The sequence below is a fragment of the Citrus clementina genome, unplaced genomic scaffold, assembly GCF_000493195.1.
Source record: "Citrus clementina cultivar Clemenules unplaced genomic scaffold, Citrus_clementina_v1.0 scaffold_3, whole genome shotgun sequence".
NCBI lineage: Eukaryota > Viridiplantae > Streptophyta > Magnoliopsida > Sapindales > Rutaceae > Citrus > Citrus x clementina.
Window position 1 is genome coordinate 29,532,650 of NW_006262339.1, and position 26,082 is coordinate 29,558,731.

Sequence of the window (26,082 nt, forward strand, 5' to 3'; positions counted from 1 at the left end):
TCCAGTGATGCGGAGATCTTGTAGAAAAGGGGATGAAAGGAGTTTGAGATATGTGACATTTACTTGTGGGAGAAACGGCAAGTCAAAAGCCAAAGCCACTAATGTTTTGCGGCTTCAACCAAACTAAAAAATTGGATGCAATGCTAAAATTTGAGGACGTTTGGATATTGTTAGTGGAAAATGGGTAATTGGAAATTTAATCCTTGAACACAACCATGCCGTGAGTTCGAGCAAGAGTAGGTATTATTGATGCAACCGTTCCATTAGTCCTTTTGTTAAAAAGCAGCTTGAAATAAATGAAGAAGCTGGAATTAAAATGGCTCAAAGTTTTAAATCGATTGTTGTCGAGGCTGGTGGCTTTGAAAATGTGTCATTTTTAGAAAGAGATGCTAGAAATCATGTTGACAAGGTGAGGCGATTAAGACTCGAAGAAGGGGATGCTATTGCAATTCAGAGGTATTTTCAGAAAATGCAAACAGAAAATGATGGGTTTTACTTCAGTATTGACCTAGATGAGGAGGGTCGGTTAAAAAATATTTTTTGGGCAGATCCAAGGAGCAGGGCAGCCTATAAGGACTTTGGGGATGTTGTCACATTTGATACCACATACCTAAGAAACAAGTATGACATGCCATTTGCTCCTTTTGTAGGAGTTAATCATCATGGTCAATCAATTTTGTTAGGATGTGGGTTGATTTCGCATGAGGACATGGAAACATTTACATGGTTATTTGACACATGGCTATCATGTATGTCTGGGTGTCCTCCCCTTGGAATCATTACAGATCAAGATAAAGCGATGAAAAACGCAATTTAAATTGTTTTTCCAGACACTAGGCATCGATGGTGTTTGTGGCATATATTGAAAAAAGTGTCTGAGAAGTTAGGAAGGTATGCAGAATATCATACCATTAGAGTTTCATTGTTTTCTGTTGTTTATGATTTACATACTCCTGTTGAATTCGAGGAAGCTTGGCATGACATGTTAGATAAATATGATCTTAGTAATAATCAGTGGCTAAGTGGAGTATATGAGGAAAGAAATCGTTGGGTTCCATGTTTCGTGAAAACTACTTTTTGAGCTGGAATGTCAACCACTCAGCGTAGTGAGAGTATGAATGTGCTCTTTGATAGGTATGTTAACTCGAAAACAACTTTGAAGCAATTTGTAGAGAAATATGAGAAAGCAATGGAAAGTAAAATTGAGAAAGAATGGCAAGCAGATGCACAGAGTTTTAGCCAACGGTTGCCATGTCGTACCAGTTTTGCAATGGAAAAACAAGTTAAAGAAGTGTACACTATTTCCAAGTTTCAGAAATTTCAACAGGAGCTGATGAATAAGATATATTGTGAGGTTTTCAGTTGTAGGGGGTCAGAATTTGAAGCTATTGAAAACAATGAACAGAGTAGAGAAAAGACTTTTAAAGTCATTTTTGAAAAAGATGAAAGTGAAATTCGTTGTGTGTGTTCAATGTTTGAATATAAGGGCATTCTTTGCAAACACGCTATCACAGTGTTGTCACGTAACCGTATACAATTACTGCCTGAAAAATATATCCTACGATGATGGAGGAAAGATGTGCGGAGATTCTACAGTAAAGTCAAAGTCAAGTTATTATGCACGAAGTTCAAGCATTGAACATCACCGATATAAAGAAGAGTGCACTGCTTTTTATAATGTTGCTAAGGTAGCTTCAAAAAATGAAGAAAGCCATAAAAATATGATGGGTTGGATCGAGAAAGCAATGAAGGATGTATCTCTGAATGTTCTAAGTGACGGTGGTGATACAACTATTTATGGTGGATCAGGAAGTTGTAGCGAAAACATACAGGATCCAGTAGTAACTCGGCGTAAAGGTCGTCCGCTTAGTCAAAGAAAGCAAAAGCAATTTAAGAGGCCAAAACAGAAGTCGAATAATGCAGGATCCAGCACAACTGTAGAGGTAATTACTTTAATACATTCATTTTACATTAATTTAAAATATATACTTTAAATGTGTGTTAACCGCGTTTGTAGAACTTGGAGATACATGATTTTTCTTCACAAGTGGCTACTATAATCCCAACACAAGAGAGCCATATGGCTATGGTAATATTTTTTTTAATTTATTATTTCCATTCATTGTCATATGTTTGATAATTTGTATATAATTTTTTTTTTTGGTTGTATAACAGCTAGCACAGCAAGCACCCTTACAACATGCATTTTACCCCCCTTACTATCAATCTTGGATGAATTATGGCGGAGTCCATCACGGAAACTTGCAATATTTTCCGCAATAAAATTTCAAGGAGGCCAATCGAGGGGAGTTTTCAACTAATGAACCAAGCACATAATCGAAGTTAATTGAAGTTAGCTTATGTTTTATGTATTTACTTGGTGTATGTGTATTTCGACATTTTTTAAATTTTAGACTTTGTAAGTCTTTTTCAAAATTCTGAAAATGGATCTATTTGGAACATATTAGAATGAGTTGGGCCATAGTATAATTTTGAGAAGTATTATTGGGGTCAAATTCCAAATTTAGAATACTTGAATTAATTCAAACAACCGAAAACTTATATTTAACATGAAAATATTATTACATATCATGGTCAAATTCTACAATAGAAGTTTTTTCCAGTAACATAGTACAAATAGAAACAACTTAAAAACAATACTTAAATAGAAAACATAATACAGCAATCATGATTAATTTAATAAAATCATATTGTCGTGCCTCTCTCTTTCGAAGTTCGTCGTCCAACAATTGCCTTTGCACTTCACGATCTCGCATATGCTCAAGTTCTTTATACAATAATTGAAATTTTACGGACAAACACTCAATCTCCAAGGCCAACTTCCTAACCTCATCCACTAACAAGTTTATCTTCTCTTCGCTAGATTTACGATCTTCTGCCCATTGAAAATTGGTACATCCTCTACAAATCCAAAATTTGATATTTGGATTTTTTGTTGTGTGTGATATTAACAGCTCCATCTGATCACCGCATCCATTACACATTCAATTCTCGCTTGTGTTGGATGACATTGTTTGTGAAGCCATAGACCGTTAGAAAGAAACTGCCGAAAAAGGGATACAATTACAATTAATAATGAAAAGAAAACCAGAACAATGTGTGTCAAATTCTGTGTGTGTGTGTGTGGTTCTCTATGTGTGTGTGTGTGTGTCCGTGTGTCTGTATGTGTGTGTGTGTGTGTGTGCGCGCGTGTGTTTGTGTGTGTGTTTGTGGTTCTCTGTGTGTGTGTTTGTGTGTGTGTGTCTGTGTGTGTATCTGTGCTTCTGTGTGTGTTTGTGTGTGTGTGTCTGTGTGTGTGTGTGTGTGTGTGTGTGTGTCTCTATGTGTGTATGCGTCTCTCTGTGTGTGTGTCTAATTTTGTTACAAGGACTTGTTACAAAGACTTTCCTAAAGTAATCAATGAACCAGAAATAATGCCAATGCATGAAAGATTCCATCACGGAAAAGGTAATGACGGACTTTAGATAAATCAATTAGATTCCAATATATGAAACTACATACAAAAACATTGGGGCTGGTTACCAGTAGATACAGACAATATGGTTGCACAAAAATGCTGCCTATACAATTGATAGCATTCAAATCATCATAAAGCATTGAGAGTATATATTGGACAAACATTTAGCACCAGAAGAGTACATTTTTGTTATTTTCTTCAAGTGCTGATGCACAATTAGTCGTGCAAGCAACTATTTACAGATTGGAAAATTAGTAAAAGTAGTTGCATCAACATCTCTCATGCCCAGAAATAACAAACAGAGAGCAGCTGCATAAGCCCAAAAATAACAGAGAACAGAGCGTAGCTGCAATAGCTAAGAAATACACCTTACATTAATTCAAAAAAGAACGGAGAACAGCTGCAATAGCTAAGAAATTTCTCATTTCTTCAACCTCACAAATCAAAAATCTCTCATTTCTTCAACCTCAAAAATCAGAAATCTCTCGTCATCATTCATCCTCAACCTCAACATTACCAAATTCAAAATTGTACCCAAATCAAGTGTGAAAGGGAAATAAATTGCAATTTAACACATTTAAATAAAACGGGAACAACAATAGCTATCCAAATTCAGCCAATAATATTAACCTAGATCAACCAAATCATCCCCATTTTGCCATAACCTAAAGAGGCAAAAACGAAGCATTACCTCAGGCTGTGAGCTTTGACGCTTCGTGAGTTTAATTTCCTGAACAAGTTTCAGTTACCAGCGTTGACGGTGACCGTGGTTGTGAGTCGGTCGTGGTGGATCCCGAATGGCTGGACCTTGGTCAGGAAAAGAAGGTAACGACGATGACCGTGGCTGTGAGTCGGCTACCAGCGTTAACGATTTTTTCGGTAAGGAATCCCAGGCGAAACGAATTCTTCAGTAAGGAAACTAACAAATTCTTCTATCTGTCTCAGGTGAAACGAAGATACAAAGAGGAAGAGACTTACGGTTTCTGTTGGAGAAGCAAAAACGAAATTGTCAAAAACGGCATCGTTTTGGAAAAGCAAAAAAGAAAAAAAAATTAAAAAAAAAACGACGCCGTTTTGTATTTTTCGAGGTTTGACCCGGGGCAAACATCATTTTCCAAAAATTAAAACTCTCGCTTAGATTTACTAAATTTAAAGTGCTATGGTTTACTTTTAGTAGCATTTTCTACGTGCTACTATATCTTAGTTTTATTGTAGTGAGAATTGCACTAATAAAATATGGTAGTGGTTCAAGGCATATTATGAATTATTTATATTTTATTATAGTTAGTTATATTCGGATGCCAATAAAATTTACATTTGTTTAATATATGTATATTTTGTTTGGAGGCATAGAATGTAACTTACATTAGAGTTCGTGTAAGAAAGGTTAAGATTGATGAGCCAAGATAATATATAAGAAAGGCTAAGATTGCTAAAAATGTTTTAGGGGTTTGTTTACGAGATATAAAATTCATCTTCATGATGTCTGGATATGAAGGCTCTGCCTCCAATCCAAGAATACTTTGTGATGCATTAAATAAGCCGATTGGAATAAGAGTTTTTAGAGGTATCACTTATTTCAAAAAAAAATTAATTCAATCAAATTACATAATCAAACTAAAAGATACAACAATTGGAGGGACAAGTCATTTCCACATTACAAGAGGCTATCAAAAATATATTTAGAAAAGACCATGGAACTGGAAGGTTGACAGAAATTCTAATTGATATGACTAATGCAGCACTACAAGAAGATATTCATGATTATGACAATAGTTTGATGATAAAAGTTCCCCAATGTCTGCCACCCACTATGTTCATAATCATCATAAAGGAAGAGGTCTAAATCAAATGAACATATTGTTATTCAAAATATTTTGGAAGTGGTGAAAATCATGATTATATTATTGAAAAGCTTTCTTCGATGAGACTTTTATGTGGATGATGAGTTTATGACCTTAAATTTAATGGTAGAAAAACCTTCAAATGTAAAGGCTTTTAAAATATTATAAAATGATATTTACCAAAAGTTGACATATGTTAGGATGCGTGAGCACAAGAGGAGAGGTGGAATTTGATTTGGGAGTATGCATTTCCTAACAATGATATTTTGAAGTAGCATTTTAGCATGTTGATTTGTGTACTTAAATTATTTAACACACCCACATTCTTGGTGATTATATTGTAATTATTTTATCGCTTTATTATTTTGTGATTGTGTTGTGCTATGTCTAAACTTTTATACTATCATCTTAAGATTACTTTTAAACGAACTTTATTTATTTCAACTATTTATTTATGTTGTGATATTTTTTAGAGGTTATTCAATTGAATTATCTGTTTTAATCTTTATTTCACGAATTTAATATTTGAGAAATATTAAAAAATAAATGTTATGCTGTCAAAAATTTTAGAATTTATTAGTTTTACATATGTTTTATGAAAAATAATGATATTTTTTAACATTTATACTAAAAACGTTAATGGAAAAGTTCTAATAGTATTTTTCTAAATACTAATAAATATCATTTTTTAAATATATAATTTAAATTAGTCACCAATAAAAATAATGCAGTTTAGTGTAGTATCAAAAATAGTATAATTAAAAATTAATATAATACTATGCAATATTATTTTAATATACTACTAAAATCATAAAACATAATATGATATACATGCATTAAAAATACATTATAGTGAAATATAGTACAATTTTTTCCCGAATATTAATTATTACATTTGGTTGTGCTTTTAATATTTCCATTTCGCTTTAACAGATGATTTCAAATTGAAACGGCGTCGTATCACCCTTTTTTTTTTTTTTTTTGCTCCTTGAACACAACGATGAAATCAAAACCCTACTAGAATCACAGTTACTCTTTTGGTATTATTAGCAGAAACCCCCTTTAAAAAATCAGTGAATTGAAATCGAAATGAGAGGAGTGATAGGTAGACGAATCAGTAATCCTAATAATTTCATCATCCCAAATGTAACCAATCAGACCACTTTTTCCTTCTGCTCTGGCTCGTCCGGTTCGGGCCGGGGCCGCGGCCGAGGAGTCCCCACCGGCTCGTCGCCGTTCGACCGCTTCGCTCCGGCGAAACCCCCAGGTCAGCCCGCAGCAGAATCAAAACCCGAGTCGTCGGCACAGCGACAGCCGCCGTCGAGTGGAAGCGGGCAGGGCCGTGGCCACGGAGTCCCCACTGGTTCCTCATCGTCCGACCGCTTCACTCCGTCGAAAGCGCCAGGTCAGCCCGCATCTGAATCAAAGCCCGACTCGCCCCCACAGCCACAGGCTCCTCCGAGTGGAAGCGGTCACGGCCGCGGCCAACCTTCCGCTGCCCCATCTCCGTCCATCTCGTCTTTCTCGTCCTTCCTTACCGCCGTTAAGTCCGGTGCTGGTCGCGGCCGAGTTTCCTTCGCTTCAGATCCTAATGAGTCACCTCGGCCTGACGCTCAACCTGCAAAACCCCGAACATTTACTCCGAACGAGTCAGCCACCGATTCCACTCAGCCGAGTGAGCCCAATCTCCCATCAAGTATCATCTCCACCTTACCTGGTGCCGGGCGTGGAAAGACAGTAGTAACACAACAACAACAACAACAACAGCATCAACGACAACAACCGGGGCCTCCCCCGCAGGAAGAAAACCGCCATATCCGGGCCCGACTCCAACCTCAGCCCCGACCTGAAAAAGCTCCAGCGGCAGAAACTGGGTCGGCTCAGCCCAAGCTGAGTAAAGAGGATGCTGTAAAAATGGCGATGAAGATTTTATCGCGGGGTGAAGAAGGAGAAGGTGAAGGGATTAGTGCAGGTGGGCCTGGGAGGGGGAGAGGGATGGGGAGGGGAGGAGGGAGGGGGAGAGGGAGAGGGCAGGGAAGAGGGAGAATGCGGAGACAGGAAATGGAGGATGATGAGGATGGAAGATTCGGTGGTTTGTACTTGGGAGACAATGCCGATGGGGAGAAATTGGCTGAAAAAGTAGGAGCTGAGAAAATGAATATGTTAGTTGAAGGTTTTGAGGAGATGAGTGGTAGAGTACTTCCTTCTCCGATGGAGGATGCTTATATCGATGCCTTGCACACTAATTGCATGGTTAGCATAATGATATTGTTTTTGTTTTTGAATCAGAACTTGTTAAATTTAACTTGGTGTATAGATGTTTGGTCATTAATAATGGCCTTATCAAATGCAGATTGAGTTTGAGCCAGAGTATTTGATGGAGGAGTTTGGTACAAACCCAGATATAGATGAGAAACCACCTATTCCTCTACGGGATGCACTTGAGAAGATGAAACCGTTCTTGATGGCTTATGAGGGAATTCAAAGTCAAAAAGAGTGGGAGGTAAATTCTTTCTTCATCTTCCTTTTTTTTATGATTTTAAACAAATTGAAAATAGTTGTAAGCAAAATTTGGTGGAGATTATATTAGTGTTGAACTATTGGTGCATAAGTTCTGAACATCTTCTGTTTAGTTGTTGTGAAGGTTCTTGTCAGTCTTCGTGCTTTGACTTCTCCTTTATTTCTTATTGATTGATTTACATTAATCACATGTTGGGTAGTGTTTCAAGTGATTGAACAATGATTATGATCTTCAAGGAGATTGTATTTTACAAGTTTAATGTCCTTCATTGCTCTCTAAGGAGGCCGTTGTCCAAGCTGGATATGCAAGTAGTGCTCCTGTGTGAAAATCTTTATTAACCTCTCATGAAGTTGAAGTCTCCTAGTTTCCCGGATTTGAGAAGGCTTCATCCCTTGATGACATCATTTATTCCTAGGAAGTGTGTAGTTTTATCGTCAAAGATTCTAAGGATAGGTTAACTGTTTTGCTTTCTTAAGCTATCTAAGTGACCTGCATCTCTTGTATTTGCTTGATGCAAATTTTTGCAACGATAGCATCATCAAATTTCAGTGCCTTGACCATATCAATATTTTTCCCCTTTTGCATGATCCAAACTTCTATGTTTTGGAGATCAAGCAAGATATGTATCCCATAGGAGGGAATGGGGAAAATTAAATTAGTTCTTCACAAGTTTCTTGGTGAACTGTGTTTGATTATGGAGTTTTTTATCTGCTTTTGCATGGTGCAAACATATAAAAAAAAATTTGTTGATATTTTGCAACTTTAATAAGGAGAGTAAAGCTGTTATAGCATTGTTAAAACTTTTTGAACCACAATGTAACTAAATTGAATGGCTTGTAATTTTCCGTAATTTTTTTATTCACCTTTTGGTTTTTTTGGATATAGTTTGAACTGCCCTGCAATACAGATGTAACACTTTATGCATTAAATTATACAATTTCCAGTTCCTTAGTATGGGGGGGAAAAAAAAAGAAGTGAGACACCAGGACATCCTAGAAAAGTACGATTGTTGTATTGGCACCCTAAAATTCATGAATATCTGCATGCATACAATTATTTATTGTCTATAAGTGAAGTTAGTAGAGGAATAATCCACATTGATCAAATTTCAATATTGTCTTAGTTTGCTTTTGTGATGAGTGTTTGCATGATATGTACCATATATGCATATTCACGTGTTTTCTACTTTATGGAATTGCTGTCCTTGCTATTGTGAAGCCAAAATTTTCCACATCCTTGCAGGCCTTTTTAATGTTTAGTCACATCCCAAATAAGCTTTCACGACATTAATATAAAAAAAAGACTTGAGTAACTGTAACAATTATTATGGACTAGAATAAAAGTGTGTATATTGATCTACAAGGAGTTGTATTTGTACATTTAAGAAATGATGATTTAGTGCTTTTATCTAAAATAAATGTTTGGTTAACAATGAGTAGTGCAATTTTTCACTTTGTTTACTGTATTTTTGACCTTTCTTTCTTTCTTTCTTTCTTTCTTTTTTTTTTTTTTTTCCCTTTCCTTTTTCAGGAAGCTGTCAATGAAGTAATGGAGAGAGTGCCGTTATTGAAAGAGATTGTCGATCACTATAGTGGACCGGATAGGGTGACTGCAAAGCAACAAGGAGAGGAGTTGGAAAGAGTCGCAAAAACTATTCCTGAGAGTGCACCAGCTTCTATTAAGCGGTTTGCTAATCATGCAGTGCTTTCTCTTCAGGTTAGTCTTTTCCTTGGTGGTTTTATTAAGATTTGAAGTTAATTTGATATGGGAATGTTTTGTTCATTGGTGTATTTCATTTATCACTGTGGTCTACATAATACATTCTCCAAAGGTAATGGGTTGTGAGGCAGCCAGAACAATTAGAGGCTGTTTCAAAATTGTCATTCTGTAAAGGTCCAATAAGGTACTTTTTATTTGGTTTTGTGTTCTGGCTCACTTGTATGAGTGATAGAGAAAACATGGGTTGAATGTGTACGTGAAGATAAATAAGCAATTCCGGGTGGATCCAGTAACATGTTGTTCCTGGCATGCAAAGATAAATGCAATTCTGGTGAATTGGATGAGACAAACACCATCATGGTTGATGATATCCGCTGTTCATTTACCATTAAAGTTTGATGAATGGGTATATGACGAAACTGAATTTAAGGATAATTGAATTGAGATTGTATCTTCATATGCGGGGAGATGGTTTCACATGTTGTGGTGCCGCAATGACAACATTTGGGTGGCTGCAAACGTATTGGGTGTGCATTGTGTAGAAGTTAATCCAATCATTTCTTTTTATCCCCCTTTTTTTCCCACAACATTGAAGCTCTTAATGTGTTTTTGAACCCTTTGTTAGACTGCTCTTATCTTTGGCATTATGCAGTTTTGAAGATTTTTTATCTTTTTACAACATTTGTAGGTGAAATAGATGCCTATCAAAAGGAGATGCCCATATATTACATGCATTTAATCTGTTTAAAAATGATTGTCACGATAATATTTGTGAAAGATTGCATGTACTGACCGCAAACCTTGTTATTCTTTCACACATCTTAATTTGAGATGCCTTGCCCAAAAGGTTATCATATCTAACAAATTTTCATTGCAGAGCAACCCTGGTTGGGGATTTGACAAGAAATGTCAGTTCATGGATAAGCTCGCGTGGGAGGTTTCTCAGCATTATAAGTAGAACAGAACACCTGTTGTATTACAATGAACAACCAATTCAACATCTTCCCCAAGGTTATATTGTGAAGCCATCTGGTATTTGAAAGATGAGATCGTTCATTTTCATTGGAGAAATGATCAGAAATTTGCAAATTCTTTTTTTTTTTTTGGCTTGTGATTTAATGTGCTTACTGAGCACTTTCAATAATCTCATTCAAGTGTTATATTGCTTTGTTTACCATTTGTATATTAGAGGCTATATTTAGTTTTGTAGCGAGAAATATCAGGTTGAAGTTATAACAACATTGGTATGGCTTTAAGCTCTTCATGTGCAGTAGGTCATACCTAATTCCTTTTGAAGGTGAGTGCTTTTACTGTCTCTTGGTGTTTGCGACTTAACAGTGTTTGTGAGGAACGGAAATACAAGCACTAGTTGCATGCATGTGGTTTTTATGTCAGCAGATTTTAACAGCAGGATGCTACTTATTTTGCCTCTTTACTGTTGAGACTACTCTTTCTTTATATTTTCTTTTGAAACAAACCATTGGTTGATTGTATATAATAAAGAGAAAATTAAGGGGTATGTGTATTCCGGGTGAATCCAATTTCCAGGAGAGAAACAATTTTAGTTGATATGGTATTAGGATCTTTTTTCTGCAGCTCCTATCTCTTCGGTTTTTGATAATTCAGCATTCTTCCTGATAAAGGTATTTAAAAACGAACCCTTCCATTTTCATTTCTCTTATTATTTTAGTTTGGCACCAAAAAATGTTAATTTTTGGAAGTATTCCAAAAGTTATGGATTTGTTCCACATGGTTGATGTGTGCATGAATAAACCATAGACAGATTGAACAGGAAAGGTTCCTGAGTGATTTTTATTTCGGGTTCTGATTATTTTGGTTGTGGAAAAAAAATGATTTTCTTTTCCTCAGAAATAAATAGAATTAGGTTTTGAATCTATATACATATATGGAGAACTCATTTTCTGGTAATATTTTGGTTTTTTTTTTCAAGTTCTAATTTGGAAATGACAATAGTTCAGTAGTCAAATAAAATAAATTTATAGTTTTTTTTTTTAAATCATATTTATCTTATAAATCTAATAAACTGTCGTAATGCAAACAAACTGAATGATTCGTTCTTTTTTCACCAATTTGTTCCCAAAGGAATCAGTTGTTTCCTAATTGAAGCTTGCCTTCAATCTTATAGTCTCGACTTCCGTTTTTGGTTTGACACTTTTGACTTTTACCATGCATTTCATTAAATATGCATGTAAACAGATCTTTTACGACACAATTCATATCAATCCATTTGTAAATTGTAATGCTAGCTTAATTTATTAAGTTGTTGTATTCGTCGGCTCCAATAATTTGTATAAAATATGTGTTGATATACAAATATTTGTATAATTCTTTTGAATTAATCGGAGATAACGATCGGAAAACGATAATGACATAATTTTGTAAACTTTTTCGTCGTCAACTCATCTCGCCATATTCTTTACGTTGACATGATCAACTTCGCCATGAATCTTTGTCTCATCGTTATTACCATCTTGTTCATCATCCTTAAAACATTTATATCTAATTATCGCCTCTCATCTTTGGGTATCTTCTCCGACAACCTATGGTTATAATTAGATTAGAGTAGTTTAGTTGGTTAACCTAAAAAAATTACTATAGTAATTTAGTTATAAGATCTCTGGTACTTTATTATGTTGGCTAATATTAAGTATCTATAGTATTATAAAACAAAGGATATGGTATCGACAGTGCTTATCAAATTATGTAGAACATTAAATCTTTTGATTATAAGAAACTTATAGCAAATATAGTCATTCTTTTTAATTATATCTAAGTCTGATGTGACCTATGATTGATGTATTATTGTGTTCCAAAGAATAATTTGTAGTTAAGCACAAGGGCCTTGTTAACTTATATAATCCGTCAGATTAGACTAATGAAATCGAACGGATGGAAGTTAATTGCACAACTAAAGATAATAAGTGGACAACCGTGAAGAGGGAATGCGAGTTTGGGCGATTAAACACGAATCAACTGAAAAAAAAAAAAATGTCAAATCTTTTAAGATACTACACAAGCCCAAGCAATTAAGATATCCATTCTCATTAATTAATTAAATTAACTTGAAAAAATAAGGACTTAGTTCTATCACGGCCATCAATGAAACATTAGACACAACCATGGTGCCATCGTGAAGCACCCTCTTTCAGCTACTCCTTTGAAGGCAATGCTGGGACTAGCAGTTTGGAATTTAAATTTAAAAGAATTATGATCGGGTTGGTGAGCAAGCGATGAAAGATAAAGAGGAAACGATGAATGATGGATATCTGCACCAAAAGATAAGGGACAGCCAGAGTTATGATCGGGTTCATGGATTAATGCTTATTGTGAAAAATTCCTAGACACGTTTTTCTTTTTCTTGTTCAATTTTTTTATTAATGTAATTTTTTTTTAAAATAAACATTTCATGATGCATGTGCATTCTCATGTTCTTACATGATGATATGTTTTTAGATTTTAAAAGTTACATATTTTTCAGCAAAACTCAAATTTTTATTTTTTAAGTGCACTGACAGGTTTTTATCCGTCACAATTGAGTATGTTGCGTTCTTTTAGTTATAATTTTGTCTATAAAACTCCAAATTCAGTTCTGTAAAATCCTGTGAAAAGCTGATTCAATAAGCTTTCTAACGGTATGTATATCTCGTTCTAATTATATTTCATTCGTTCTCAGTTGAATTTCGAAGTTCTCTACTCTGCACTATGTGTCTGTTTCTTAAAATATCATGCATGATATTTCGTTTTTGGTATTTTCCTTTATGTTTCTGACTTGTTTGTGTTGGATTATATTTATTTATTACTCTTCTCTAAAATTTATGTTTGTAGTTGCTCCAAATTCTTCCCTTTTGCAATCTTTTGGCAAAAGATGGGGAGTAATTGAATTGTTCATTTGAAGTCTTCAATTGCTTGATGTAATGAATTAGGGGAGTAGTATTTTCAATTATAGGGGGAGTTTTTATTTTTGTTTAAAAATTTTTAAATTTTCGGATTTCTAGCTCTTAGGGGAAGTTTATCTTTGTATTGCTCTTGATTTTCTGCTTAATGTTGCCTTTTTATTTATGGATCAATAAAATTAGCATTTTATTTTAATTCTTGCCTTGGTTTATTTAAATGAACTAATATGCTAATTGCCAATTATTTTGGTTAGTTCCTTATGGTTGTTTATGCTTATTTCATATTCATGTTTTAGCACAAAGTTTCATGGAAGACTTATGTTGGATTGTTTTTGCCACAAGAATGCTAAAGGGGCAGATTGTTAAATCCATTATTTGTAGAGCTGACATCTTATGACAAGTTTAGTTAAATTAAAATTTTATTTATTGCATATCTTGTAATAGGGATTAATTTATTAATTCTCTAATTTAGTGAGATTCTAATTTATTAGGAATATTTATTTTCTAATTTAATTAGATGTGTAATTTAGCAAGTCAATTAATGGTGTGATTTCATAATTGGCGCATGAGATCTATTTAGAACAAGAAGTTGGTTCAAACAGGAGGTTCATTAAATGCTCTAAATATTTCTTGTAAGACAAGTAAGACAAGAAGATCATATTTATTTCTATTCAGATTCATAAGAATTATAAGAGTAAAAAAAACTCTTATTTGTAAAGAATTTAAGTCTTTTAAGACTTATTATTTTTGTGAAACTCTAGTACCCATATAAAGAGAGGTATTTCACAATCGCAGGTACACAACACAGAGCATAAAGTATAAAAGCAAATTTTGGCCTCCTCCCTAGAGAATTCGGATTTGGCACATAATGTTGTATTGATTTATTTACTTATCTTCTTTTCATCTTTGTAAATAGTCTATGTAGATCTCGGATCACTAGACATTGAAGAATTAAAGAATTGTTATTGATCATTTTGTGAAGTGCCTTTGAGGATCGTGAATCAAGAAGGGTAGCAATTATTCAAGAGAAGCATATTCAGTCTAAAGTTGAGTAAACTGTATGGTAATAAACTGTAAGTGAAAGCCTTAAATTTGGTAAATTTATAGGTTGTAACATCTCAACTTAGTGAATTACTTTTGATCTGGGCGTGCCCTCATAGATGTATAATTGATTAATCCAAACAACGTAAAAATCTCCATGTCATTTAATTTTTGCAATTTATTGTGTTTTTAGAAAATTAATATTTTTTATGTCAAATGAACAATAATTATAAACAGTAACCGTGAACAGTCCCCCCGGGTAACAGTAAACAATATTTTCAAAAATTAATCAAGTTGTTAATTCTAGATTTTTAATTATCTACATCTATTTGCAATAAATCTAAATTTCTTTCACATGGCATGCAGATGTTGAGCTTTGATGTTAAACTCTCATTAATCATTGCATATCAATGCCCCCGAAAGTGGTGCCTCCCAAAATCATAGCTCATAATAAATTACCTTCCACTGTTTGGATGATCTCACTAATTTTGATCAAAACCATTAATCGATTTCCTGTATAACCCTACCGCACAAATTTAGTCCTTCTTCTTAGTCAATTTTTCCAAGGTCCAATTGCGTTTCAAAGGAGTACATACTACGAAAAAGATCCCAATTATAAAATCTGTTTGTAAACATTAATGGTACATACAGTCCTGTATAATAGTATTAAAAAAAAAAACCAAACATGCCCTTACCAGCTGAACAATTTTTTTTAAAAAAAATTATTCTAGTCTTTCCCAACAACTTACTACATAATCAAATCCTTTACTTGTAACATTAATTGAATTTGTTACTTTGGATTTATCATTTAATGGAATGCGAATCCTCTCTGCTCTGTACTCTGTAACAGTTTGTAATCTTGTCCTATTGATAAATTTGGTATCATAAACAAAAATTTCACATGCAAAACTTATTAAATTATACAGCATATTTTTGGTGATTGGCTCTCTCTCTCTCTCTCTCTCTCTCTCTCTCACAGTGTGATTGTGTCTTTTATTATATTTAATAAAAAAACTGATCGTAATTCCAGATCCATATGTCTTAATCTATAACTGAAAACAAAATCAATTACTTCCCAAATCCATTTTTAACTCTTTATTTAAATGTTTTTAGAATTTGAATTTGGGCAGATAATTAGACAAATCTATTTTAAAAATCATTCGATTAAACAAAGAAAATTATTCACTGAGTTACTGAAATAATCATGACTCCGCACAAAGCCAAAGGCCATGATTTCGCCATTTGGGTTGATGATCACACCATGATTTGTTTCCCTATTCACAGTATCATCGTCATTGTTTGAATCAAAGACACAATAATAAGCACTGGAGTAGCAAATCATATAATATAAGCGACTCATTGAAACATTGATGCTTTGCATCGATGCATGATATCATGTGATATCAAGCGTCACGTGATTAAAAATAAGGGGAAAAAAAACAATAATTGCGTTTTTTTTAAATTAATAATTTTTTTTGTTTTAACGGAAATATAAAAATTCGCGTCTGTAAGTCTGTCACTGTCAACACAACAGTTATACTTATCCCTCTAGAACGATCACCTCCGTCCACGTTTCACGCAGTGGAAAATCTTTGGGAATCTACATTCGCTGGGTCCCACTCGTTCGTACTCTCCCTTTAAATAACACCTCACCGCCATTTTATCTTTGACCGCAAAATGACGTCGCTACCCCCCAACCCCCTTCACGCATCCGACGGTCCAAAACCAGTCATTCCACCTTCGTCACCCCGAACCCCACATTTTCCACATTCGGGCTAATAGTGTTGCGCCACGTGGATATCTGATTAAAAGTGGATTGTGTTATGGTGTGAGTTAAATAGATGGAAAAATTACCAAAATGCTGAGAATAAAGTGTGAGGGAGAGATAGTGTACTAACTACTAAGAGTGTGAGTGAAGGGGAAAAAAAAAAAAAAATTTGAACGTGAGGAGGCTGCAGTGAGCTTACCATCTAAAGAATCAAAGAATCTTTTTTAGCCAAGAAGAAAGACGCAAACAAAACAGGAGAGAAACAAAGAAAATAAAGAAAGTGTTTTTTTTTGCTCAAATTTCTTGCCGTGGATTTGAGGTATGCTTTGCTTTTTTGTTCAAACCAAGCCCATTTGGAATTTCCTTTCTTTTCTTTTTTTTAATTTTTGTAGCTGGTTTTGCTTTTGCTTTTGTTTCTGAACTTTTCTGTGCTTGAATCTTAGGTTAATGCGATGCTAGATGGTTGATTTCATCTGGGTTTTTTTCTTTATTTTTTTTTCCCTTGACTGAAGTGGGAAATGGGTTGTCTGGTGAATTGTTAGCTTTGTAGAATAATGCTGCATTTTCTGGGTTTTGTTTCGGGCACTTTTGTGAGGGATTATGTGGAAATGGGAGTTTTTTTTCCCTGCTTTAAAGATGGTGGCTTGGTCTCTGGCTCTTGTATCTCTGTTGGGTATGTTCAATGGGTCTCTTTTTGTAAGTATCGTTGCCTTTTGCTTTCTTTGAACTGGATTTAAGTTTTGATTCATAAAAATGTAGATGTTTCTCGGTGGAAAAATTGTTATATCTGATTTTTATTTTAAAGAGCTTAGAGATACATTTTGCAAAGGGATTTAGGAGTTACTAATTTAGGGAATTAAATTTTAGGCTCCAAAGCGTGGTCTACTCCACAAATAAGCTCTTTATGCAATTACAAGGGCTTCTGGTAGTGGAGTTTGCTGCTGGGAAATTCTTGGTGTCCTAAGAGAATTTGTAAAGTGTGTGTGAGAGAGACAGTTTGTAAAGGAGGGTGTTTTCTCTGAAATGTGGAACGCAAGGATGGGAGAAGCTTCTGAATGTTATAACGTTGCTTATTTGGCATAAATGGTGGTGTCGTGACAAATCATGAAAGTATCTGAATGTATTTTTAGTTATTCTTGAGTAAAAGTGGCTGTTTTATGCATGACTCTGCATGGATATCTAGAATTGGGTCAGTAAAAGGCTTTTAAAAGTATGCTGTCTTGGCTATAGATCTTGGTGAGAATTTGGATTTTAAATTTGTGAATGTGTATAATGTATCAAGTTTGAGATTGAATCCCATTAGCACTAGATGATATTTGTGGAGAGTGTTTTTGGGTCTAGAATCTTCTATTTATGTGCTAGGGTGTATAGTGGTAAGGATGCGAGATTAAATATTATCTGATGTGGATGATAAGAGTTTTAGGGCCCAGAGTATTCTATCTACAGCCAGGACGACTTTGTTGAGATCATTGGAATTGTGATTCTCCTCATGCTCTCCTTTTGGCAAGTATAGGTCTTTCTAGGATGTTTGTAGACACTTAGTCCTGTAGGCATTTGTGTTTTAGAAGTTTTAATTTTTCTTTTGGTGTAGCTTGGAGTGCTTATAATGTGTTAGATTTGACCACATTAAAACATTTGTTTGATTTGTTTTTTTATCAATCAGATGTTTGGATATATATTTGTTGTAATTGATATTCTGCATAAGTAGTTCTGGAGGAGCTCTTCAATGCTTATTGTGAGAACCTGGGCTTATGCTAAGACTGGAAAAATTTTCTTTATGGACTTTGATTTTTAGTCATGCTCCAGGTCGTAGTCTTTGAAATGGAGGTCTTTGCTTAATTTCAGATACTACGTTATATTGATGTGAACAAACAGGGAGGCTTATCTCTACTGATTCTATTTGATATAAGCAAACAATTGATTTTCTGGACTCAATAACGCTGAGTGCTACCTTTATTGCTTTTTTGTTGAAATCTTTACCCTGGAAGAATTTATAAAAATGTCATAGTGACTTTTTTCTTCTTTCTGATGTACTTGAAATCTGGAAGTAGGTATTTTTGCTTCAATTCTCATTTTGTAGGGTGGATTGTTACTGTAGACGCTTCAAGATTACAAACTAAAATAGACCTCTTATTTATTTATTTACTTATTTTTATACACCGCAGAGAAGCACATACATCTGGTTGTGCACTTTATAAAAAGAATGAATGATGTTTGTTTTTCTATAAAGAATGAATGATGTCTGCTTCGTTATTCTGATTGCTAACTTTGCAAGTTTGAATCAGAAAACTTGTAAGGATTGCACCGCCAGGTATTGATTCTTGCTACATTCATGTTGCTGATCCTAAGGTATTGATTTACCTGGCCACATGTAGCTTTAGAGACTATCTTCTGGGTAGTGGGTTTCAGAGAGTTGGACATGAATTTGTGGGTGAGGACATGCTTGAGCCAAGGGAAGCTGATGTACCTGTCCTGTTTCTGGTCTTGGTTGTGCTTCCTCTGGTTGCTTATGTGTTGCTTGGAAAATGGAGTGAGGCTGCAAAGAAGAGGGAGAGAATAAGTTTGCTTGCTCAACTGGCCGCTGAAGAAGCTCTTAGAGTAGAAGCAGTTCCTTCTGTCAGTGTTTCTCCTCTTGTGCCTACATCAATAAATGAATTTCATGCGTCTACATCAAAAAATGAATTTAATGTGCCCGCATTGAAAAATGAATTTCCTGCATCTACATCAAAAAATGGATTTCAGCTGTGTGCCAGATGCTTTGCTCCTGCTACAACTCGCTGCTCCAGATGCAAATCTGTCAGATATTGGTATATTTCACTTCTTTTTTTGCTGTAAAATATGCTATTATCAGTAATTTATATAATCCTTAAATTCTTGTCTAAGTTTTTATCTTATTGAGCTAGATCAAGACTGTATTATCTCAATCAAACTGCCTACATTTGGAAGAGTTGCCAAATCTTCAAATAGTTCTCACCATAATCCGTACTCTACTTTGCAAATGGGTGGAATTTCCCACCTTGCATTCTTGGTTGAATAACTTATATCATGGATTAGAAGAGTTGACTATATCCCATTAAATTTCTTGATAATTCAACAAGTGTGTGTATCCACACCTGCGCGCACGCGCACACACACACGCATATGTACATGTGTATGTACACACACACGCGTGCGCACACATATACACACGCATGCACGACAAACCTGTTTTTTATTATCTTGCAGACCAGAGTTCTTGCTTGATGTCTTTTTCGGTTCCGAAATCTATTCAGCTTCTTTGTTTTTAGTCATGTAACTATTGGCATTAGTGGTGTGAGTCTCAGTTTTTAGCTTTTTGAGGGAAATTAATTATAAGTTAGCATCTCTGTGGCACATATTCCACCACCACTCCTGGCTTATCATTTTTATTTTATTGTTTGCTAATCGGATTTTGATACTTGTAATTTCTTTTAGTGATATTGCCATTCATGAATTTGTTATTATTTTTGTGCACATAAAAAGGAAAGAAAAATGCATTTGAAATGTATTTATCACCAACAGGTATACAATATAACATTGTTATTAAACATCTCTTAGCATTTCTCAGTTTCAGACTGATAACCTGTGTGCAGTTCTGGAAAGTGCCAGATAATTCACTGGAGGCAAGTTCATAAGCAAGAGTGCCAGCAACTGGAGAAAACCAGCTCAAGCTCATCTTCTCTGGCTGGCTCAGTTGATGATTCTGTTAATGAAAGCTTGAACTTGCAGTTATCTGGGTACAATAATAAGCAGGGTGGGATGGGGGAAGCACCTCCAGATGGTGTGATTCATCCTTCAATGAGCAGATGTGCCTCTCCAAGCATGGATTGTTCTACACTTGAGAACTCCCAAAGCTCCATGATGGAGAGAACTGTAGACAAGCGGGTTTACCGTAAATCCAAGAAAGACCTGTTAAGAAGAGATGTTGTAACTATGTTTGATTCTCATGATGAGATCTTGAGGAGTTGCACTAGTGATCCAATTTCTTCTAATAATTTTTCATCAAAAGAAGCTCCTATAAGGCATAAGGTTATTAGCATTTAAGTTAATTATTTATGCACCTGTTTTTTTCTAAGTGACGTTCATTTCCAATAATTATGTTAAGCATTTTTCTGCAGTCAAGAACTGGTGCCTCTGCTGTATCATCTGAAGAAAGTCAGAGAAACCTCAATTTGAACAGCTCAGATGGCTGTGCCTATGGTCAGGGTGCTACTGGAAGTACTACATATGATAGTAATGGTTATCGGAGCCGACATTGGAATATATCTGAACCAAGAAATAGCTGTGAATCTTCAAGCTCATCAAATTCTGCAAAATACGGGACATATACGCGTGAAAATGAGCTTGACTTCACATCTAATGGAAAAAAATTTCTTAATGAAAGTATAGAATTGAATGGTTATTGTGAAATGAAAGCAATGAATCCCATGGGGACAAAAAATTGTAAATCAGCAAAATCATGTACGAAAGTGGTTGGTGATCAGTCGTGCTTAGAAAAAGAGAGGAAGGGACCAATTGCAGATGAATCAAGTAGGTTTTCTGGAATTTTTCCTTTTTATATTTCTAGCACTATATGGTTCTTCTAATTTTCTTTTTCTTATTTCTTTTGCTTTGCAGAAGCTGCAAGAGTGAGAGATACCATCCCTGCACAGGGAAGCAATGGTGTCTCAAAGATGGGAATTATGAAGATGATGGGATTAAGGAAGTCAACAAAACTCAGACAGGATAGCTCAGAACTCCGGCATGATCAGCACAGGAAACTAAAGGTTGGTTCCCCGTTTCTTATAGTCAGATATGAATTCAACTGGACTCATGCAAAGAGTTTGTGGAAGCTTTCATTTATATTTGTTATTTATTGTACTAGATGCTGTTTCCATATGAAGAGTTTCTGAAGTTATTTCAATATGAAGTCATTGACCTATTATCACCCAGGGGCCTTCTCAATTGTGGGAACAGGTAATGTTTGTGCGTTCTACTATATGTTGCAGATTAGGAATGTAATCTTGATAAAAGGAAGTGAAAATGATTCGGTTAGTCTAAATAGTCTAGGAATTAAACATTTATTAATTTCCTGATTTGCACATGTAGTTCAAAAGTGAAATTGTAATCTCGAGATTGTATTGCTTCTGATTTTCTATACCCATATATGGTAGCATGTATGTACTATTTTATGGATGATTGTTGATTATCCATACCTTTTGTTTTATTTTGTTTTTTAATCTCAGTTCTTAGTTCCATTCATGTATGAAGGGCTTAAAGGCTGATAAAATTTGATTATAAAGTGCCTACAATGATGCAAATTGGTTGCACCTAACATATAGGGTCATCAATTAATAGGCCACAAATCATGTGGAAAGTCTACTGTATTCAATGGATATTCTTGTCTGAATTGTAAATGACTGGGATACACTTTGTGCTTGTTAAAGAAGTTTTAGAGCCTCATGCTACTTCGTAGCATCTCAGATATTAGCTTATTGATTCTAACTTTTTATTATGCAGTTGCTATGCTAATGCTGTGCTGCAGTGTTTAACCTGCACAAAGCCTCTCGTCATCTACTTGCTCCGTAGATCACATTCAAGTGCCTGTACTTACATTTGCTCATTTCCCCTTATTGAGAGCTTTTAGTTACTGGTAGTGGTGAACTTGTCATGAACATTCACGTACCTATTGCTTGAATGACAGGCTGCGGGAAAGATTGGTGTCTCATGTGTGAGCTTGAGCAACATGTAATGATGTTAAGAGAAAGTGGGGGTCCTCTGTCTCCTGGTAGAATCCTTTCACACATGCGAAGTATTAGTTGCCAGATTGGGGATGGGAGTCAGGAAGATGCGCATGAATTTTTAAGGTCTTTGAGAATTGACAAGCTGAATTTTTTTTTTCCTCTAGAGATACTGTTTTCCTTTTTCACTTCTCCTTTTATGTATCTAATAGTATCTGAATTATAAATAAATTTAAGTTCAGAAGTACGAACTTCTGTAGTTTTCTTGTAACATGAAATTTCAGTTTTCATTTATCCACAAATTCTCTTTCATGTGTCAATTCTGTCTTTATCTAGGCTCCTAGTTGCTTCGATGCAATCCATATGCTTGGAGAGACATGGTGGTGAGAGCAAGGTTGATCCCAGATTGCAAGAAACAACTTTTATACAGCATACTTTTGGTGGACGACTTTGGTCAAAGGTTTTATTTCTTTTGTCTCTCTTATAAACTTATCTTACGCTCTGTTCAGACATATCTTTAATTTACTGCTCATACCATATTATCCTTAACTTCTACTCTTTTGTTAATCTGTGATGCTCACAGTCAATTTTAATTGAATCAGGTCAAGTGTTTGAGATGTTCTCATGAGTCAGAGCGGTATGAAAACATTATGGATCTCACGTTGGAGATATATGGTTGGGTTGAGTCACTGGAAGACGCATTAACTCAATTTACAAGCCCTGAGGATCTGGATGGGGAAAACATGTATAAGTGTGCAAGGTTTGTCAACCTTGTTGAAGCCCATTTTTTTAATTTATGTTAAATGTTTAAACATGTATAATAACTTACCAGCTCTGCAAATGTATTGATTAAAAGGTGTGCTACATATGTTCGAGCAAGGAAGCAGTTGAGTATACATGAGGCTCCAAACATCCTAACAATTGTCTTGAAGAGATTCCAGGTATCACGTTATTTATTGATGAGAGTGAGGCCTTTATATGTTAACTCTGTCATTGCTACCAATTTTATTGCTCCCTGGCTTTGCTGTAATCTCCTAACCATGAGTCAGTTTCCTTGACGCTGACAGCTTTTAGTTTTGAACTCTTTTTTTATTGATTATTTGGTTGGTAGAGTTGTTTGAAAATTTATTTGTGTTTAAATATATTCACGTTTATCTTGTCTGAATATTATCTTAGGTTTATCATTATTTGATTTGTTGGATTATTTAGTTTTGGGTTTTGCTTTATCAGGAGGGAAGGTATGGAAAAATAAATAAATGTATCACTTTCCCGGAAATGCTGGATATGATGCCATTTATGACTGGAACTGGTGACACTCCTCCCCTTTACATGCTTTATTCCGTTGTTGTACATCTGGATACACAGAATGCATCTTTTTCTGGACATTATGTGTCGTACATAAAAGATATGCAAGGCACTTGGTTCAGGATAGATGACACGCAGGTAAATTTGTCTCTCCATTTTAAAAAGTGTTGGGTGAATTGGTGATAATTTCTTATGGAATGCTTTGTTTTTAACGTGTTTCCTTATGATGGCTCGATCTGATCATAGCTGCCAAATAACTTTTTTTTCCTTTGCAGTTTGGGTGTGTTTAGAACACTGCATTGTCTTACATTTTAATGCAGGTGTATTGTATTATACTGTATTGTATTAACATTGTACTATAACAATGCTGTATAATATTTGTTGTTATACTGTACTATATTAATTTTTTGTGATTAATTTAAATTATATATTTAGAAAATAATATTTATTAGTACTTAGAAAAATACTAAATATAGAAGTCTTAAACTTAAGAAATTTAATTTTTTTAGTTTAAATGTTCAAATGTAATAATCTTTAATATCATTATTTACATTATTATTAATTTTTAATTAATATTATTCCAGTTTATTCATATTTAAATATTTATTATTAGTTATTTTAAATTAATTAAAAATAGTTGAATTTTATATATTAATTATTGTAATAAAAAATGTGATATTATATCATATTTTTATATATTGTTTAAGTATTTATTATTAATTATATTAAATTATTAAATATTAATCAATTTTATATATTAATTATTATAATATAATTAAATAATACATTATTTAGTTATATTTTTAATATAATATAAATTAAAATTTAATATAATATTATTTAACAAAAATTATAAATCATTAATTTATATTAAGAATTATAATGTAAAAATAAAAAATAAAAATAAAAATAAAAATTATATAATGTTATATTACATTAAAAAGTTATATTTATTATAAAGTAAAAAAAAAAAAAAAAAACTAATGCAGCCATTGTCGCATTAGCTAAACCTGACTATGCATTACAGTGCATTATAATGCACCATAATGCGGCCACTTGATGCAGCCAAACATGGGGTTGCATTGCAACTCCATGTTTAGCTAATGCAATGAGGGCTAATGAGGGGTGGCAAACACCCCCTTATTATATTCTCTCATTGAAAACTTGAATTCTGTTAACCAGTGAACATTACACAAAATCTATTCTAGAGAAAACTGCATAGGAGTTACTTAAATGTGGTTGGTGGGTTCCCTGCTCATATGTGAAATAATAAGATTAAGTAATGTTGATTGGTTTTGCATATGATTAAATAATTATCATTATTACTTTTTGCTGCTGTGGAATTCTAAGCCCCAGATTTTGTATCATTTGCAGGTTCATCCAGTGCCTATGAGTCAGGTGATGTCAGAAGGAGCATATATGTTATTTTACATGAGGTAAGCATTTGACTTGCTGGTAATATGATCTTCAAATCAGTCTTTTCCTTTCTGTGAATATTTGTTCCCATTTACTTATCTATATGATTCGTTAATCATTGCTGTATCCTGGACACAATTGTGATGTCAGTTTCTGCCCCTTGTTATGTGTTCTTACTCTTTTATTATCATTGTACTCGGTTGTATGGTTAAAACTGCCGCTTATGTGTTTAAATGAGTTACATGAATGTTCTACCAGTTGTTTGTGCCTTTGTGTAAAACAGCAGCCCCTTCTTTTCATTTGATATCGATAACTATATTTTGTACTTGTATAAATTTTCTCTTAGATCCTGTCCCCGTCCTCGGAGGACACTCTCTGGTGGTAAAGCTATGCAACAACAGGTTCCAGCCTCTGCAAGGCATTCCATGCCTAAAAGTCAGAAGCATTCAAGACAAGGACAAAGCAATCCAAGCAGCCATTTTGTTGGACCAGAGTCATTTTCTGACCTCAGACCAGAGAATAATGGGTTTACTGATCACACTTCCAATGGCATTCTAAGGTGGGGTGCGAACAAAAATATGTCTCCAGTAATGGAAAGCTATGCTGAGTCACCAAGCATGGAGTTCTCTGATGTTACATCAAGTGATTGGTCCCTTTTCACAAGCTCAGATGAGGCTTCTTTCACGACTGAGAGTGCTAGGGACTCTTTTAGCACCGTTGATTATGCTGATGGAAGCAATGGAGATCCATTCTGCAGCATATATGGTCCTGAATCTGCCAGTCCCAGGACTGTTTGCTGTAGGACTTTCTCTAGTAGTAAGCCTCAGACTAGATTCGTGTCAGAGAAGGGCTATGTTCTGGATTCTTACCTGTCAACTCAATCTCTAAACAGAGCATGGCAAGGAGAGAATTTAAGGCAGGTTATTGATTCATCAACTGAATTGTCTTCCGAAAGTAACTGTGGCAGTTTTGTAAATTACGGGAGCAACCAGATGTATACTCTTGATCGGACTTCTGGTCACTGTAATCTTAGGTCATGGGATTCCTGACTGTTTTTTCAGTAGATGACTAAGCCGGGTAGACGTGGTGCCTCAAATTTTTGTTTTCAATAGTCTGTTGATTGGGGCATGTTGTTGGAATCTACCAAAGTAACATTCTTGTTACATCTGAAATTATTGTTGGAAGTTGTAAAGTGCCAGCATTTCCCTGAGCTCCAATTTGTTTGCTTTGGCTTTTTCTCGCCGTTTGTTTATTTACTATAGTTACTTGAGACCTGGATATTTGGAAATTTCACAAGCAGCAAACCAAGATCATTTCTCTGCAGCTAAAGTACCGAAA

At 34.7% G+C, this 26,082-nt stretch overlaps 2 protein-coding genes across 3 annotated transcripts; both read left to right on the plus strand.

Annotated features, from left to right (window-relative positions):
• The first annotated feature begins 6,304 nt into the window (after positions 1-6,304).
• LOC18050093 (translation initiation factor IF-2) lies at positions 6,305-10,858 on the plus strand. Its single transcript, XM_006442190.2, has 4 exons — positions 6,305-7,575; positions 7,676-7,825; positions 9,374-9,559; positions 10,440-10,858. Exons 1-4 carry the CDS (start codon positions 6,412-6,414, stop codon positions 10,518-10,520), a joined length of 1,581 nt encoding a protein of 526 aa, XP_006442253.2. The 5' UTR covers positions 6,305-6,411; the 3' UTR covers positions 10,521-10,858.
• Positions 10,859-16,401: 5,543 nt separating this feature from the next.
• On the plus strand, positions 16,402-26,032 carry LOC18050094 (ubiquitin carboxyl-terminal hydrolase 15). 2 transcript variants are annotated; one of them, XM_024188078.1, is made up of 14 exons: positions 16,402-16,604; positions 18,561-19,092; positions 19,897-20,332; positions 20,422-20,833; positions 20,921-21,069; positions 21,168-21,259; positions 21,803-21,888; positions 21,987-22,149; positions 22,360-22,483; positions 22,626-22,783; positions 22,880-22,964; positions 23,254-23,466; positions 24,703-24,764; positions 25,091-26,032. In XM_024188078.1, exons 2-14 carry the CDS (start codon positions 18,725-18,727, stop codon positions 25,791-25,793), a joined length of 3,051 nt encoding a protein of 1,016 aa, XP_024043846.1. In that variant the 5' UTR covers positions 16,402-16,604; positions 18,561-18,724; the 3' UTR covers positions 25,794-26,032. The 2 variants fall into 2 exon arrangements, with proteins under 2 accessions (XP_024043846.1, XP_006442255.1); XM_006442192.2 differs by having other exon boundaries at positions 18,571-19,092.
• The last annotated feature ends 50 nt before the right edge of the window (positions 26,033-26,082 follow it).